The following is a 17,182-nucleotide window of genomic DNA, read 5'->3' as shown; positions in this document are numbered from 1 at the left end:
CTGTATTAGCGTTATCAGTGGTCACTCCTATTAAATGTGCTGGGCTGTGAGTAGCATTAACATCTATCTGAAAAGGTTTTTCCATTGTCAGAGTGCCAACTAGATGCGGAGGTAGAAGTGTGATTAGAAGTAAAGTAAATACTTCCAGATCTTTCTGAAAAACAAAATGAGATCTTAGGTTCAAATGCTCTGCTGGTGTTTTCCTAGTTGCAGGGTTCCTGCTCCCCAGCAAAGATTGTTCCTCTCTGGGAATGGCATTAACTTAAATGATCTGGTGAGCTTTGAGGGGCTGACGGAAGGCAAGATGTATTTCCAGAAGGCCCACAGTAGTTGACATAACACATTGATATAACCCTCTTCGGTCCCATAGTTCAATTTTGATGCTGTAAGATCCCTCTCCCAGCATTGCCCTGGGTGTCCGTCATTCCCCCAGCGAGCTGCCCCACAATACGGATCCTGCAGAAGTGGGGCAGCTGTAGCTCCTCCTCCTCTGCAGGCATGGGGGCAGCCTGCTCCCTCCCAGCCTTCCTGGAGCTTCCCACAGAGGGACGCGTGTGGTGCCTAAGAAAAAGGAGGTGTTGCTTGACCTTCCCATTGCCAAGAACCCCTCTTCCTGGCAACAGGGATCTGGAAGCTGTTGTTCTGGGAAAAGTCATTGGATAATTGGTGATAGAAAATGAGCAGTTGCTGCTGCCAGCAGATGAGGAATCCTGAGTGCTTCCTAATCAGAATAATTTAACTAACAGACTGCGAGTGCTGCTGAGGAGGTACCAGTGTGCTTGCTCTTTGCTTTGCAGGAGGGAATGCAGCTCATTGCGGAGAAACCAGAGACTGAAGCCGTAGTGAAAGAAAAGCTGACAGGGCTCCATCAAATGTGGGAAGAGCTTGAATCTACTACCCAGACCAAGGCGCAGCGCCTCTTTGATGCAAACAAGGCTGAGCTTTTTACGCAGAGCTGTGCTGATTTGGATAAGTGGTTGAATGGTTTGGAAAGTCAAATTCAGTCGGACGACTATGGAAAAGATCTCACTAGTGTCAACATCCTGTTGAAGAAGCAGCAGGTAAACAGAGCACAGGTTGCAGCGGGGGCAGAGCGGCAGATCTCTGCACTCAAATAGACAGAGAGGGGATCCTTTCAGTTTAGAATAAGACTTTATTTGCGTTTCTTTCATCCTGTTGTCCATTTTTCTTCATGAAAAAGCAGCACCACCTTCAGAAACAAACCAGCCATAAATTTCTTAATGTGATCTCTCCTCTGTACTGCCTTTCTTCCCCATATTTATATCTTTATCGTTTCTCATGCTGTAGTCCTCCAGTTACCAGTGATTCCGTCTCTGTGTATGGCTGCCTCCCTGTGATTCAAACTTGTCCGGTGCTGGTTGGTCCCTGGTTCCCAGGAGCAGTAAGGACAGCAGGGATTAATGAAACTCTGGTCTGAAGCCAAGGCTGTGCTCCAAAGTTGTTCAGGGTAACTTGTGATGACTGATAGGAGAGATTCAGCTGTGCCCTCTTGGCCGAATTCACCATTTGCACAAGCAGGCATAACTCTGAGGGATATCAGTGGGTGGCCCCAGCTGTGAAGCAGTAAATCTGTGTTTACAGATTCAGTATGAGCATTACAGTAATTATTAATGTGGTAAATCCTTACTGACCAGCATCTGTTCTTTCTTCTTGTGAAGCTGTTGACATTCCATAGTCATATAAACTGTTTTTACCCTGTTTTTCAAGTCCTTCTGGCATATTTCTTCCTGTTTAGATGCTAGAGAATCAAATGGATGTTCGTAAGAAGGAGATAGAAGAGCTGCAAAGCCAGGCACAGGCTTTAAGTCAAGAGGGGAAGAGTACAGATGAAGTAGATGGCAAACGCCTCATTGTAGAAAAGAAATTTTTGGAGTTACTGGAACCTTTGAATGAAAGAAAGGCAAACCTGCTGGCCTCCAAAGAGATCCACCAGTTCAACCGGGATGTAGAAGATGAGATTGTGAGTACAGAAGAAATCCTATTCCTCAGACACTAGGAAAATGTCACAGCTATCAAAGAACTTGGAAGAAACCTGTTCCATCATGTCTCTTAATAGCATGTTAAACTAATGCTGCTTTTCACATCTCATGAATGCTAGCCACTGTTTGCTGTCCTAGCTCTATCTGGTGTTGCTTGAGGTCAGATGTGCTCTTTTTCTCTTGCTTTCAGTTGTGGGTTGGAGAGAGGATGCCTATAGCAACGTCTACTGATCATGGACACAACCTCCAGACTGTGCAGCTTCTAATAAAGAAAAATCAGGTAAGTAGGTGCTGTTAGAGCTCCTTATCTGTTTTTTCTCCTTAGTGCTGACTGATTCAGGAAGGATGTTTGATGAGGCTCTTTTTGGAAAGAGTCCATTTGCTGTAAAGGCTGGAGGCGAAATTATGCTTTGATGGAGATGTGCCAGGGATAGGTGGTGTGGGCTCGGAGGGCTGGTGTGTTCCAGGACTCTCGTGGAGGGGGCAGCCCTGGTTTGCTGCCCTGCTAGAGGTGGGACCCCTGGCTCACACTGCTTTTTTCATTTGGTGCAGTGTCTCATCAGTCTGCTTTTCTCCCATGTAGACCCTTCAGAAGGAAATCCAGGGACATCAGCCTCGTATTGATGATATTTTTGAGAGGAGTCAAAACATTATCACAGACAGTAGCCCTAATGCTGAAGCGATTCAGCAGAGACTTGCAGACTTGCAGCAGCTGTGGAACCTCCTAATTGAGGAGACAGAGAAACGCCACAAGCGCCTGGAGGAGTCTCACAGAGCACAACAGTATTACTTTGATGCTGCAGAGGCCGAAGCCTGGATGAGCGAGCAGGAGCTCTACATGATGTCGGAAGAGAAAGCCAAGGTGAGCAGCTCCACAGTGACACTAGTTTGGTTTTAATTGCTCAGCTAGAGGGGGAAATGTGACATAATTTATTATGTCACCAATGTAATGGTAGCATAAACAAATTTAATTCCCTTGTGAAATCTCAAGTGATCATCTCTTGTATCTGTTATGACATCTCTAATAGTGTGGAGGATAGGCCTTGCCATACTGAGCCGGTGAAGCAGCCTCAGACAATGGATAGCATCTCTGTGCCTTTCTTTTCTGTAAGGTCAGATTTACCAGTACAGTCCAGTTAGGTCAAAATTTCTAGCATTTTAAATCACAGAACAGCACGATGCACCTGTCTGTGACTCAGGCTTGATGTTTCAGTCAATTGATGCCACTAGTCATCAGCTACAGGCCTGCCTTTACTGCCAGTGAAGTGAAATATGAATAAACCGTACCAGAGACTAGTTTAACTCCTATTTTTCCAATACAGTATTGCAAGGAGGTGTTGGTGTGCTGTATCTTATTTGTTATTTACATAAATACAGTACCTGATAAAATAGAACTCAGCTTTGTATCAACGTAACACATTCCACAGATGTTCAGTCTTCAATTAACAGGGATTTATGTTCTCTTTTTTTATATCTAAGAAGTGCAAATGTAAAGGAGTGTTAATATTCGACTTCTGAACAGTTCATCCTGAAGAATGTTTTAATGAGAAGGCTTATTGGCAATTTCAAGTAACATTGAGAATTGGGGGTTGTTTTTATTGATCATAACAATACATTGAAAGTTCAGATCAGAATTTCTCCAGGCACTTTTATGGAGAATCCTTTGGCATGGGCTCTTTAGGATTTCTTGTCTTTGGCCCAGGCTGTAGTTGAAAAGCCTGAGAAGTGACATGCCTAAAACTGTTCTGTTTTTCTGTGCCCTGCACAATCACCAGTGTTGTGTAAACACACAAAGAGCTTCATAGAAGAGGAAACCCAACATGCTCAGTGCACCCTGATGTCATTTTGTTCCGCATCCCGGGGGGGTTTTGCATTCACCCTTTCACTTGTCATTTTGCTCTCTGTGGGTACCATTTACCATCAACTCAACTACTTATATACCACTGTCAGAACAACTTGTCTTCAAGTTATACTTGAGAGCGCTTCTTTATAAATCTCTCTAGCTACTGATCTTTCTTCACATATCAAGATGAACTTGCTATGCTGAGTCTTTCCCTGGACTGGGGGAACTGGGCTGTCATTTGCTGTCACTGTTACAGGATGAACAGAGTGCAGTATCCATGTTGAAGAAACACCAGATTTTGGAACAGGCTGTGGAAGACTATGCTGAGACTGTGCACCAGCTTTCAAAGACCAGCAGAACTTTGGTGGCAGATAATCACCCAGAAAGGTATTAACTCTTGTTTTTAATGGGATTGTGAATTCTTTCAGTCATTCAGTCACTTCACTGGCTTGTTCTGACACACAAAGGCTGCAGCGACCAGTAAGAAGCTCAGACAAGTATACAGGAGAAGCCAGGTTCAGCCTCATTCAGTTCAACATGCATGTTGGACCATCCTGCTTAGGCCAGGGACAGGAACTGAGGAGAACCAGGATGCTGAGTGCAGTTTTCTGTCCTGAACAAGGTCAGCGTGTGCAGCTGCTGCATTCTGGAGACTGCTGGGCACCTCCAATAACTGTCTGGTGTACACTTTACATAGGCTAGTGGTATCAGGTCTGCCAGCTCCCTTGAACCTTTCAGGGGTATAGCAGTCCTGAGAGAGAAGAATCCATATGCGGTCAACTTCATATCAGCCAACTTCATATTCAGATCACAGATTTAGTCATTTACTCTTCTGTCTAAAAGCAGTGGTCCCCAAGTTCTGGCCCTTTTCTTTCAAGTTCCAGTAGAAACAGAGACTTTAATCTGAAATTTTAAATGCAGGCACACTAACATCTTGTTATTGGTTAATTTATCTGAACTTTCATAAGTGGCTTTCCCAGTGAGAGTACTCAAGAAGCTTAAGATCTGTTTTGCTGTGAAAGCTGCAGCTAAGCAAACTGAATTCTCTGACACCTTTGACTATGAGGCTGATTTGTTTAACTGCTATGCCTTGGTTGAAGATAGGAATATCTTAGGAAAGTTATTCTCTTCCTCTGTTAGAAGCTTGAGTGTTACTTAACTCAAAAGCACTCTCTTGTGGTCATTGTAATTTCTGGTGAGAATGGTTTTCCTGGCTCAGCTGGCTGAGTACTGGAATAACGTAATCTTTACATGGCAGAGGGAAGGTAGTGAGACAGGGCTATATGGCTCAGAGGAAAAATAAGCAAAAGATATGGCAAGTAGAAACACTAATCACTTCTGGAAATGCTGAGCTTTTGCGTGTAAGAAACCCATCAGTGCTTCTGAACTTTGAAGCAGAATTTAGATGAAAATGAACGCTACTTACCTCAGCATCTTGGATCCTGCCTCTCTTCACAGGAAAGACACTGGTGTGACCTGTGGTCAAACAAATGGAGAGCTTGGTTCTCAGCTTCACTTTCTCAAGCCATGAGCTATATGTATATGGCAGAAGAGATTTCCAGCTAGTGCAGTCAGCTGTGCCAGCAGAGGATTGGTCCAGGGTGTTTGAGCCCGATTTCTGCATACAGCAGACACACATGCATTCTGTGAATTAAATATCCTAAGAGTGATTTTTGTTCCTTATATTTTTTCCTCTTTACTTTTATTATTTGTAAAAGACGGTGAGGGCTCAAAGCTCTTTGTTTTTCCAGCGAGCGTATCAGCATGCGCCAGTCCAAGGTGGATAAGCTGTATGCAGGCCTGAAGGATCTAGCTGAAGAGAGAAGGGGCAAGCTGGATGAGAGACACAGGCTATTCCAGCTTAACCGTGAGGTGGACGACCTGGAACAATGGATTGCTGAAAGAGAGGTGGTGGCAGGATCTCATGAGCTGGGACAGGATTACGAACACGTAACGGTAAGTTCCTTGGGCATGGCTGCAGGTTGACATACCTTTTCTGGGTGCTGCGCACAACAGATGGTTAATATAAATGCATGGCTGGTTTGCATAGTTTGCTCAGATCACTTTGTAGCTATGTGGTTGCATAGGCCTGTTTCTTTGTGTTTCAGATGCTACAGGAGCGATTCCGAGAATTTGCGCGAGACACTGGAAACATTGGCCAGGAGCGTGTCGATACTGTTAACCACATGGCAGACGAACTCATCAATTCTGGACATTCTGACGCTGCAACAATTGCAGAGTGGAAGGACGGTCTTAACGAGGCCTGGGCTGATCTCCTGGAGCTCATTGACACGAGAACACAGATTCTAGCAGCCTCTTATGAACTGCACAAATTTTACCATGATGCCAAGGAAATCTTAGGACGTATTCAAGACAAACATAAGAAACTGCCTGAGGAGCTTGGTAGAGACCAAAACACAGTGGAAACACTACAGAGAATGCACACAACATTTGAGCATGATATCCAGGCCCTCGGCACCCAGGTGTGTAGCAAGCCAGCAAGCAGTGCTGTCTGTGGATGTAGGGAGCTGTTGCAGAGCGCTTCTGCTGCTCTTGGCCCCCCTGTGGCTGGGAGGCAGAGTGCTGCCAGCAGCTTTTCCAAGTGTATTTCTGCAGCAATAACTTCACATGGACCATTTTCTTACCTGTTTTTCCGCTTCTCTGTCATTGTGTAGGTCCATTAGTTTCTTTAATATAGATTTCTAGAAGTGCGCAGCCTTCTGAATGCTTAGATAATTGCCTGTTGAACATTATTCCATCTCCTGCCCTTGGTTGGAGAAGAAATTATAAAGACAGAGAACTTCTGTATTGATTTGCGGTAAAGCAGAAAACTGTGATGTCTCCCGACAGTCTTAGCCTTTGCCCCAGCAGTGTTTCTGACGTGTGGTTAGGAATAGAGAATGGATGGAGAGGCACGAAGGTAATGCAGTCTGGTCCTCAGAGGACCTTTATCTAACTGCCTCAAGCAGTAGTACTAGCAATACACTGTGTGGCTGAGGTGGGTGGAAAATAGTTTACAAGCAAAGAAAAAGGTTCATTTGACTTAATGTAGTGTCTCTTTAGGCGGCGTCTGAAAGACGTTGAACAGATATTAAATCTGTCAAGAATTTTTAAAACAAAACAGAGGTAGCATGGAAATACGGCTTTCAGATTTTTCTGTTCTTAATCTAGTTCTTGGGCAATGTTCATATTAAGTGTGCTGGAAATCAGCTTAGATTTGGCAGCTCCCTATGCCACGTGTTCATCTCTGTGAATGTGAGACACGGCTAACGTGTCCCATGGAAGAACAGCTATTCCGAATACTTGGGGGGCAGGGGCAAAAATTCAGGGATTCTTAAGCTTGTAAAAAAGTTCTGCTAGGCATTTTTTTCTTCTACTGTCTGAGAAGCAAAGAAAGTCTGTGGCGCCTTGTAGGGTCTTTCTGACTTCATTATGTATTTGATCTTTTCAACTTAAATATCATTTTTTATGATGCTGCCTAGCAGCAGTCTGAAGAGATTTAAAGTGTGTAATCCAGGCTAAGATTTTTGAAAGCAGCCAAATTTGATCTGATTCTGATTCTTCTGAAGCCAGGGTATGTTAAATAGAAGATACAGAAGACAGCTATTCAGCTGTCAGCAGGCATGCAGCACACGGGGGATTTTAAACCAAAAGACAGTATTCAGCTGCCAAAATGAGAATTTCGGAAAGGAACAAGTTGCTCAAGGAATGTGGGTGTTATGACTGCTCGCATTTATCCCAGTAGGTCAGAGAAGATAGCCTTTATGGCTGAGTTGCCTGCCAAGTCTTGATTTTGTTGCCATTTACATAGTTGTTTACACTAGAGTTGTAACAACCATTTGATGTGGAAGTGTTTTATTTCCAGAAGCTATAGATTATATGCATAAAATGGGAGATGTTCCCAAAACACCAATCCCAATCTCTCAGAAAGATTTAGCAATTATAATCAAGACCTAAATGAAAGAATATATAATCATAGCACAGAATTGTGGCCAAAGCAGCCAGGATAGGTTTGGGGTGAAACAGAGAAGTACCAGGATGGAGCATCATGGGAGTGGCATGATTTCTGTACTTGTAGCTTGAACATTGTGTTTAATTTGGTATTCAAGCTTTTTCTTTGTTTGTTTGTTTGTTTTTGAAAATGACATAGTGCCAATAGAGCTAATAAAATGATTCCTGGCTTGAAAAATATGTGAAATGCTCAAGAAATAGCATTTGATTTTCCAAGAGAGTGTTTAAAATGAGAGGAGGTTTATAATAGTAGAACGATCTTGAATTTCCAAATTCTCTACTGTTTGAAGTCATTATCTGTATTTTTTAAAAATCATCTCTATGTCAGCCAGAGGAGTGGTTGTGATGCAGGAGCTCCTGGGTGGCATCCTGTCACTCGTGTGAGAGGAAGTAAATTTGATCAAAGTGGTCCCCTTTTGCCCTGAAATTTAACAGTCACTTTGCATTGGCACCCAGTTCTACACAAGGTTTAGGCAATGGCAAATCTGAGTGTTTCTTTTGAGGCCTGTTGACCCAACAGCCTTCTTCAAAAAACATTCTTGTAGAGATATACTGACTTAATAGCAGAACAGACTTTTTTCGAATCCACAGACCAAATATATTTGCAATGACTTCAGAAAAACATTTAGATGATGAATTAGCAGCTAAAATGTCCTCATACTTGTGGCTCAAAAGTACCCAAATGCTAACGCATCTGTCTTTTATAAAAACACACCAGGTGAGACAGCTGCAGGAGGATGCTGCACGCCTTCAGGCAGCCTATGCTGGAGACAAAGCTGATGACATCCAGAAGAGGGAAAATGAGGTCCTAGAAGCGTGGAAAGCGCTCTTGGATGCCTGTGAGGGCCGCAGGGTTAGACTGGTGGATACAGGAGACAAATTCCGTTTCTTCAGCATGGTTCGCGATCTCATGCTTTGGATGGAGGATGTTATCCGACAGATAGAAGCCCAAGAGAAGCCAAGGTAATGTGAAGTCTTGCTTCTAAATCAGAAGATAGGCTGCAGGTCAGTTGAGGAACATCTGTAAAATTCAGTATTATCGAGCCACAAATTCCAAGAGAGGCTGGGAAAACGCAATGGTGATGTAGCAGCTTGTTTGTGTATGTTGTTGCCTAGCAGAGGCTGGGTTCTACTGAATAACTGCATTGTAAAATTTTCGTCAAAGAGATTAAGTCCCGTGCATTTACTTATTTGATCTCTTCTTTGGACCAGAATGGTGCCATTCTTAAAGAAAGGCTTATAACAGTCTTGCTTCCTGGCCTACAAAGACAGTCTAGGCATTAAATTCTGTATCATACAGCTCTGGATTAGACTGAAAATGTAACAGCTATTACATCTGGAATACATGTTTCTGAACCATGGCTCTACCATTTTAGGGATGTTTCATCTGTTGAACTACTAATGAACAATCACCAGGGTATCAAAGCAGAAATCGATGCCAGAAACGACAGCTTTACTACCTGCATTGAGCTTGGCAAATCTCTTCTGGCAAGGAAACATTATGCATCAGAGGAGGTACTACGCTTACTGACTGTATAACAACTGAAGTGCAGCTGGGCTATAGACTTTTTTTCAGCTAGGGAAGGCTTGCATTGAGTAATCTACTGACTAATAAGCTGCTCATTTAGAATAACATGCGTTACTTTAGGGGCTGCTGCACTTATTTGCTGTTGTGAAATTGGTGTATAATTTAACTATGTGAATTCATACTGGGGGAAGTAGAGCTTGGCACTGAAATTTAAAGCATCTTTCTCAGTCCATGAAACAGGAGAGAAGCAGTTGCATTCAGTTCTGCAGAGAGAAAGCTCTGCGATAGATGTGTTTGAAAAGGCAACGAATTTGAGCAAAGGGGGAGACAATCATGAGGCAGCCTGAATTTTGTGGAGGGCAACTGGAGTGCTATGGAGAGGCCTGCTTGGGGCAGGAGCAGCAGTTTTGTATTTCAGGGAGTAAACACAGAGCATATGAAGAGAAAATGTATCCTACTGCTTAAGGCCTTGATTTATTTTCTGATCTGTCTATGCCAAAGGATAGAGGCTCAGCCCTTTTTCCTTCCTGCCTTCCTTTGGTGGAGGGAGAATAGGCAAATGCCATTAAGTTACTGCCCACTCAGGGAGGTGATATTTTCTGCATCTGCATTACGTGTGAGTATTGTGGAGTATCCTCAGAGAAGCATTTGCTTAGAAACTGGAGAGGCTAGCCAGTATTTATCCCCAGAATAAACTGGGACTTCTGCTGGCATATCAGTGTTGTTAGCACAGGTAGTTGCAAGCCTTAGTAATGATCATGGGTAGAGAATTGTGAATTATCTGCTAGAAAAAGAATGGAAGTTATAATACATAGTTGCACCATTTAGATTTGTTTGGCAAAATTAAATCCCGTCCAGCATCCTCTTTTTATCAAATAATCTTGGTGTTGTAGTTCTTAGCAAATACTTTATGCTTATGCAAATGTGGTATTTTAAAGCAAATGTCATTCATTTGTACTTTGCAGAGAAAGCAGCTGTATTCATATTTAAGTTACTTCCTGACAGTTGTGCACAATGTGTCCTGTCAGTAAATGCCAGTGCCTTTTGGTCATGGTAACAACTTATATGGTATGGTGGGGTGATGTACTGCCTGATGCTTACGTAACAGTCCTGCATTCTCCTCTTAAATCCAGATCAAGGAAAAGCTACTGCAGTTGACAGAGAAAAGAAAAGAAATGATTGACAAATGGGAAGACAGATGGGAGTGGCTGAGACTGAGTAAGGATGTCTTTGGATTTCTCTTGGCAGGGGCACGTCTGACTATCTCTTCACTGTACCTTCGTGACTGTTGAAAAAGCCCATAGCTGTTTACTTTTTTTATTAGCATTGCTTGAAAATGTGTTTGCAGCGTAGTGACTGTAAAATTCATGTCTACTAATTGTAAAATAATGGACTGGTAGTGTAAAAAAACTGCACCAAAGGTCTTATTCTGTATGATCAAAATTTAAATGAGTTTCCATTGATTTCACTGAGGCTAGAATTGGAGCTGGGTGAAATAATTTGTAGTATTTTGCAGGTGTCACATTCCAACTGTGTTCCTACAGAGGATGCAGTAACAAAAAATACAGAGAAGTACAGCCCTGTTATCTGTTAACTGACAAAAAATGTACTTTTAAATACTGCAGCCTTCTTTGAGTCTTACACTAGAAGGGAAAACCCAATTCTAGTATTCTAACAAGGTGTTAGATACAGCCAGGGGTCATGTTCAACAGCATCCTGTGTAACTCTTGTTATGGATTGAAACTTGTGCAGCAGTCAGTTATGGATGTTTAATTGGATTCCTGAGGTTACAACAGCTTTCAACAGTGCAGCAGTAGAGAATCCCGCAGTATTTCTACTGAACTCCATAGATATCTTTCTACTTCTTGGAATTGGGTTGCTAGCATTTCAGCTGTCAGTTTGTGCACTTTTGAGGTCTCAGAAGATCCATAGGCTTGACAACCCTAGAGCACGTGCACATGGTGTCCCTTTTAATGTTTTCATAGCCTTAATGAATCACGCCTGTGCAAGAGCAGAGCAGTAATCAGATCAGCCATGCGGGCTTGTCGCTGTGGACAGTGTCTTTGCTTTGAGGCTGGTGTTGCACCCTCTAAACTTTCACTTTACACAGGTGTCGTGTACTATGCTTCTCGTCCTGCTAATAACAGTTAGATTTGTCTGCCCTGTTCTTTAGGGAGAAAGGGGCAACATCCATACCACATGGTAGCTTAGTCACTCAACCTGCAGCCACTGCCTTGACCAAGAGATTTCTTCTGCATGCTCTTGGTGATTGATGCAGTGGTGATATCCCATGAACGACACCAGAACATGAAGGAGGATTTTTTTTCTCCTTGCGATATCCAGGATACAGGAAGATAGGAGGATGTATTCAGAGTGCTCTGGTGCTCCTTTCACTTCCAAACCTCATTTCAGCAAAGGTCTTGAAGATATGGAAGACCTTGTTATCAGATAGACCCTATCAAGGAGAAATTCCCCTAGACCTGGGGAATTTGGAACTAACCCTTTCCAGTCCAAACCATGATCACTGTTAGCATTTCTCTGTAGCCAGGAGAAAGTCTGCAACATGTCCTATCCCACCCTTAAGGGCATGAAACTCCTCAGCAACAGAGAAGTGAATGCAATGTGTACTGTAGTGTAGTTATTTTATGGGGTCTAAGCTGCTGTGTGTACTTTCTTTCTGGGCCTTAGCAGGCTTTAACAACAGTGGCATGAGAGACTTCCTGAGTTTGGGTGTTTGTACCACATTCTTCATCAAAATTGCCTGATTCCATTCACAAAAGCTGTGGGAACGTTTTTCAACTGAAGAAAGAAGAGAGAAAACCTGGGACTGTAGCACTGTGGACAAGTGTAAAATACAAAAATGTTACGTGCTTAGAGAATTGCAGCCCAAAATACAGCTGTTCTGTAGACAAGGCTAGTCTGAGGAAGAAAACCAGCAGATAACAGACTTTCTACTCTGAAGTTACTAAGGTACAGCAAATTAGAGCAAAAAGGAAGCACTTAAATTAGAAAATGAACTAGTCTAGAAGAAATGGAAGTGGTCCTTACCTATTATTATTGCTCAAGGCAAAGCCAAACAGGACAAATTTTTGCCCTTTAAACCATTAATTTCAGTGGGCATGCTTTATGCAAATATTTAGCCAAATAAATTTACATTTTTTTCCTCAGCTGTTTTTAAGCAAGTTCCGTAGATGCCTGATGACTTCATGCTGCCCTTTTCGATATTAATGACATTGATATCTGTACATTCTTTGCTCAGTTTTGGAGGTGCATCAGTTTTCAAGAGATGCTAGTGTGGCTGAGGCCTGGCTGCTGGGACAGGAACCCTACCTATCCAGTCGTGAGATAGGTCAAAGTGTTGATGAAGTGGAAAAGTTAATTAAGCGGCATGAAGCATTTGAAAAATCTGCAGCTACTTGGGATGAGAGATTTGCAGCACTGGAAAGACTGACCACGGTGAGTGCTATGGGCAAAAAAATCCTTTTCTGGCCATTCACCTTGATTTTATTGCCAACTGGCCATTAATAATAACTGCCAGCACGACCAGCCTGATCTCCATTTGTTGATCCTACAGAGGGTCAATCTGGGCCAATCACCCAGGGCCTAAAGTTTCACATTCCCAACAATATTGAAACTTTCTCAAGCTCATTTGAGCTCGTGAACCGGCAGGCAGAGCTCAAGTAATAAATAACCTTAGCAGTCAACAAGAGCTGTCTCAGGTCAAGAGGTGATGACCCAGAAGCAAATTGAAGAACTGAAGTAGCACTCTGTGCTCCAGCCCTCTGACATACAAGTTGTACTGCAAAGAGGGAAGGGGGATTCTGCATAAAGAAGACCCATATCCAAATACTTGGAAAGATTTTCAGTTAAAGATGGACAGTGTGAAGAGAAGCTGGCAGGGAGAGGAGCTTAACAAAAATGTTTCATGTGTTTTGACTGCTCCGTTCCAAAGCAACAATTTGAATTGTCCCCTAGAAATACATGATAAGCCAAAAAAGCCATTTTGAGCACAGCTGCAATGTCAGTAATTAATGCTTTGGAGAGCATATTACCATCTTTGGAGAATATTTTTATTTTAGACACTTAAATTGAAATGGCTTGCTTTTTCACACGTACTGACTGTCACAGCTGCAGATGAAGTCAATTGGAGTTTCTCAGCATCTTTGAAAATCAGGCTGGTTTTATTTAGATGGTTAATTTTAGCTGTTCAGATGTGAAACATTATTTCTGTGCATGTTAAGCAAGCAGACAAGAGGACGTCACTTTTCAATATTTTAATAGCTTGGGATGCTTTTGTTTTGTTTGTTTTATTTGAATGAATTAGAATAGAAATGTGGACAATGAGCTGCTATCCAAGACACTCCATTAGATGTTATAGGGTCTGATACTGTATACCTTTACTGACAAATTCAGTGTAACAGTTTGCATGATTAATACTTTTTAAGGCTCATGCCTTCAAATTTTACCATGATAAACTTTAATTTCAGTAATATTTCAGAAAAACATACTGAATTATTTTCAGTTTCTAGAAAAATCACTCTGAAAAATGGATGAGTTGCAGTTCTTTAATATGCACAAAAATGTTTCATTTCCCAGTTGGAACTACTGGAAGTACGTCGACAACAAGAGGAGGAGGAGCGGAAGAGACAGCCACCTACTCCAGAGCCAAGCCCAAAGGTTGCCGAGGATGCAGACTCCCAGCAGCAATGGTAAGCCCAGCGTAGGGGAAGTTGAAGTGCAATACTTCATGCAGTGTGGGTCTTCAAACAGAGTCTTCAGGATGAAGATGCATTTTAAAGGGAGAGTCTGGGGATTGCATGTTCCTGTGACGGGAGCCTTTTTTGAAGACTTTGTGGATGTCGTGTTCCAACTGTAGTTGATGGGACAAGACCTTTCACAGATGTCTGAATTCACTGCTAAGTTTAGTGCTTCAACTTTTCATTATGGTGCAGTGTTACTACTGCTGAGACATGCTTGGCCCTAAAGAATGCTCTTTTTACACCCACTTGTGTTATGAATAAAAATTTCTGAAAAATCCTGGATTCTCCTTTAATGAGCATCTGTTACAGATGTATTTTAAGTCACATCCATGGAACGTTAGCATTTATAAAATTACTTATGTAAGGAGTAGAGTTGTTTGTGAGGTAACTTGTAAAAGGCCTGTCTCGATCTCACTTAACATTGGATTTATTCAGTTGGGCTTTTCTTCATTGCAATAGGCTTCCACCATTACAAATGGATATCTGGTAAAGGCAATGCTTTTACAGCGTTGTCAGCAGAAGACTCACGGTCTTTTAAGAACTTGAATTTCTGAGGTGTGCAAAATTCAGTAGGAAAATCTCATTTTGGGGTGAAAGAGACAGGAGTACCTTTCAAGAATTTAATATAATTTCTTTACTTTTTCATCTCTCCCAACAGGGATGGGACAAAAGGAGAACAGGTTTCCCAAAACGGTTTGCCATCAGACCAGGAATCTCCACGGGTTAGTTACCGCTCCCAAACCTACCAAAACTACAAAAACTTTATTAGCAGACGGACAGCCAATGACCGATCATGGTCTGGACTGTGACATACAGAATCATTTGCAGCAAAAGACGTCTTTGTTCAGTATGGTTTACTGGTACTGGCTTAATCTTTTGCTTTCAGATTTCCCTGCTGCTTTTCTCTTCCTTCCCATCAGTTGACTTTTATTTAATTAGTAGCCCCTTGGAGATATATTTGCTTCACTTTAATCCTTGTTTATTTGAATCTCCCCACTGACACCCAGTTGCTTTAAGGTGACACATTTATTTCATGTTATTTACTGTGAGTTTTTCATGTTGCTAATAGTATTAAGATTTTCCAGCTAAACCGTCCTTTATATGAGTAATTGAGAGTTAATGAGATTACATCATAATGAAGAAGAGAACTAGAATCTGACAGGTATGACGCATCGAGTTATACTAACAGGTTTCAGCACGACAACGTTATTAAATCAGCTGCATTAGCAAGTGAGTTATTTGCAAGGCCAAAGATAATACATGCAAGTGAGCTCGGCAGTAAAGGCTGTGGGGGAGGGGAGAGTTATAACTATGAAAAAGTAAAAGCCTTAAGGTTAGTTGTATAACATTCCATGCAGAATGGACTCATTGACTGCAGATAAAAATAAACATGAAATAAAACATTAAAAATTAGCAACTAGATTTATCTTGATATTTAGGCATTACAAAGAGTTGTGGTCTTGCTGCATAGCTATTTTGGGGTCCCCATTTTCCCTTGGTCCTGTCCAATTTACACCACAGTAATTCCATTAACTGACATTGGAGATACAGTAGGATAAATGAGAGTAGGATGCGGACCCTTATGGAGAAGTTGTGATGCTTTTCTTTAAAAACAAAATAAAACACATTGGTCTAAAATCCCAGCTCTTTATTTATATAGATACAGGCTGAATCATCTGTGCCTTATTCATTCCTTCTTGATAGGGGATGTCCCAGTGAAGTCTGTGTGCATGCCAATAATCTTAAATGTGCAGCCATAAAAATACCAGTAAATATGTACATATATATTAAAAACAACACAGTGGTTGAAAACTGGTTTCTCTCTCCATTACCTTCCTGAAAAGCCTACTTGTTTCAATTAATACTTAGAGTGATGAGAAAAACAGCACTGTTTTTTCTTATGTTTTTCAACCTCACTCTCTGAGATCATATAAAACTGCAGGAAAGGCTTCTGACAGGCTCAGATCAGTGGATATTAAGATCTCTTACCACTATTGCAGAGGAAGTGCAGGTCCCAGTCTAAGACTTTGTGAGGAAATGCCTTTTGACAGAAGTTTACCTTTCAACTACCCCATCCCAGTTATGTTTGGGTCTGCACATGGACTCTGTCAATATTCTAGGATATTGAACAGTTCTGTGTTTTACTTTCTTTAAATAAAGCATTTCAGTTCAGCTTTAGTATTAAATGATTAAATGAGCTGATTGTTGTACCTTCTAATGTTTATTAAATTATGTGTAGTGATGGCAAAGAACATGAGGTCACCTGCAGGTGCATCCCAGATCGTTATCATCTTGTTGGTTACCACAGCCTTATTCATCACTTGTTTGCTTCATTTTTTATTTTGTTACCATGATACATAATGTATTTTCATGCTAATCTTCACCATCTGCACTTCAGTCTTTTCATGAGAGCTTTTTAGCCCACGATTTATTGAATCTCATGTTGCAATGCATCAGATGTGCACAGCTATATTATTTCTGAGTTGAGGAGTGAAATATGCCACCGTTGATTAGAATTTAGATTTCTGACAACTAGCTAAGCAGCGCAACTAAATTGGTCTGTATTGGCTATGTATTTAAAGTGAGAAAGAGGATTGAAAAGATGTGCTTCAGTTATTGTACTTTTACTGTAACTTGTCTTTCCACTTCATGATGCATGTTTTTTTTTCTTTTGTCAGGATAACAACATGTAGCTTCTTAATGCTTTTAAAATTCTATATAAAATTATGCAAATGATCTGGTGACTGCCCACACCAGTGTTGGGTCTCTGTGCCTTTAAGAATATGACAGTTGTCAAAGCAATATAGCTGTAGCTTCAGACTTCACAATCTGGGAAGCCTTCAGATGTATTCTGGCTAAAAAATAATATGTAAAAGTAGTTTATATAGATATATTTTTTAACTTTTATTAGCGGACGTATATAAAAATTATGCTTTTACGATTAGGAAAAATGAATATAGTCATCACTTAAGCTCATCATTTCAGGCACTAGAATTATAAGCATGGACTATGGTTTTGGCTTAACCTATTAAAATGGTAC

The 17,182-nt window shown here is 41.5% G+C and overlaps 1 protein-coding gene across 5 annotated transcripts in view; it reads left to right on the top strand.

Moving 5' to 3' along the window:
• The window catches only part of SPTBN1 (spectrin beta, non-erythrocytic 1), a 143,678-nt gene that overhangs the window by 118,242 nt on the left and 8,254 nt on the right, over positions 1 to 17,182 (top strand). For all 5 annotated transcript variants that reach the window (XM_064509755.1, XM_064509757.1, XM_064509756.1 and 2 more), the window contains 13 exons: positions 798 to 1,061; positions 1,757 to 1,981; positions 2,191 to 2,280; positions 2,584 to 2,862; positions 4,100 to 4,230; positions 5,595 to 5,799; positions 5,952 to 6,326; positions 8,573 to 8,817; positions 9,231 to 9,369; positions 10,516 to 10,600; positions 12,642 to 12,838; positions 13,979 to 14,091; positions 14,801 to 14,864. In XM_064509755.1, coding sequence (XP_064365825.1) covers positions 798 to 1,061; positions 1,757 to 1,981; positions 2,191 to 2,280; positions 2,584 to 2,862; positions 4,100 to 4,230; positions 5,595 to 5,799; positions 5,952 to 6,326; positions 8,573 to 8,817; positions 9,231 to 9,369; positions 10,516 to 10,600; positions 12,642 to 12,838; positions 13,979 to 14,091; positions 14,801 to 14,864 — 2,412 coding nt within the window. The remainder of the gene's footprint in view (positions 1 to 797; positions 1,062 to 1,756; positions 1,982 to 2,190; positions 2,281 to 2,583; positions 2,863 to 4,099; positions 4,231 to 5,594; positions 5,800 to 5,951; positions 6,327 to 8,572; positions 8,818 to 9,230; positions 9,370 to 10,515; positions 10,601 to 12,641; positions 12,839 to 13,978; positions 14,092 to 14,800; positions 14,865 to 17,182) is intronic.

This window comes from Dromaius novaehollandiae, chromosome 3, assembly GCF_036370855.1.
Source record: "Dromaius novaehollandiae isolate bDroNov1 chromosome 3, bDroNov1.hap1, whole genome shotgun sequence".
In the NCBI taxonomy this organism is placed as follows: Eukaryota; Metazoa; Chordata; class Aves; order Casuariiformes; family Dromaiidae; genus Dromaius; species Dromaius novaehollandiae.
This window is presented reverse-complemented; position numbering and strand designations above follow the sequence as displayed.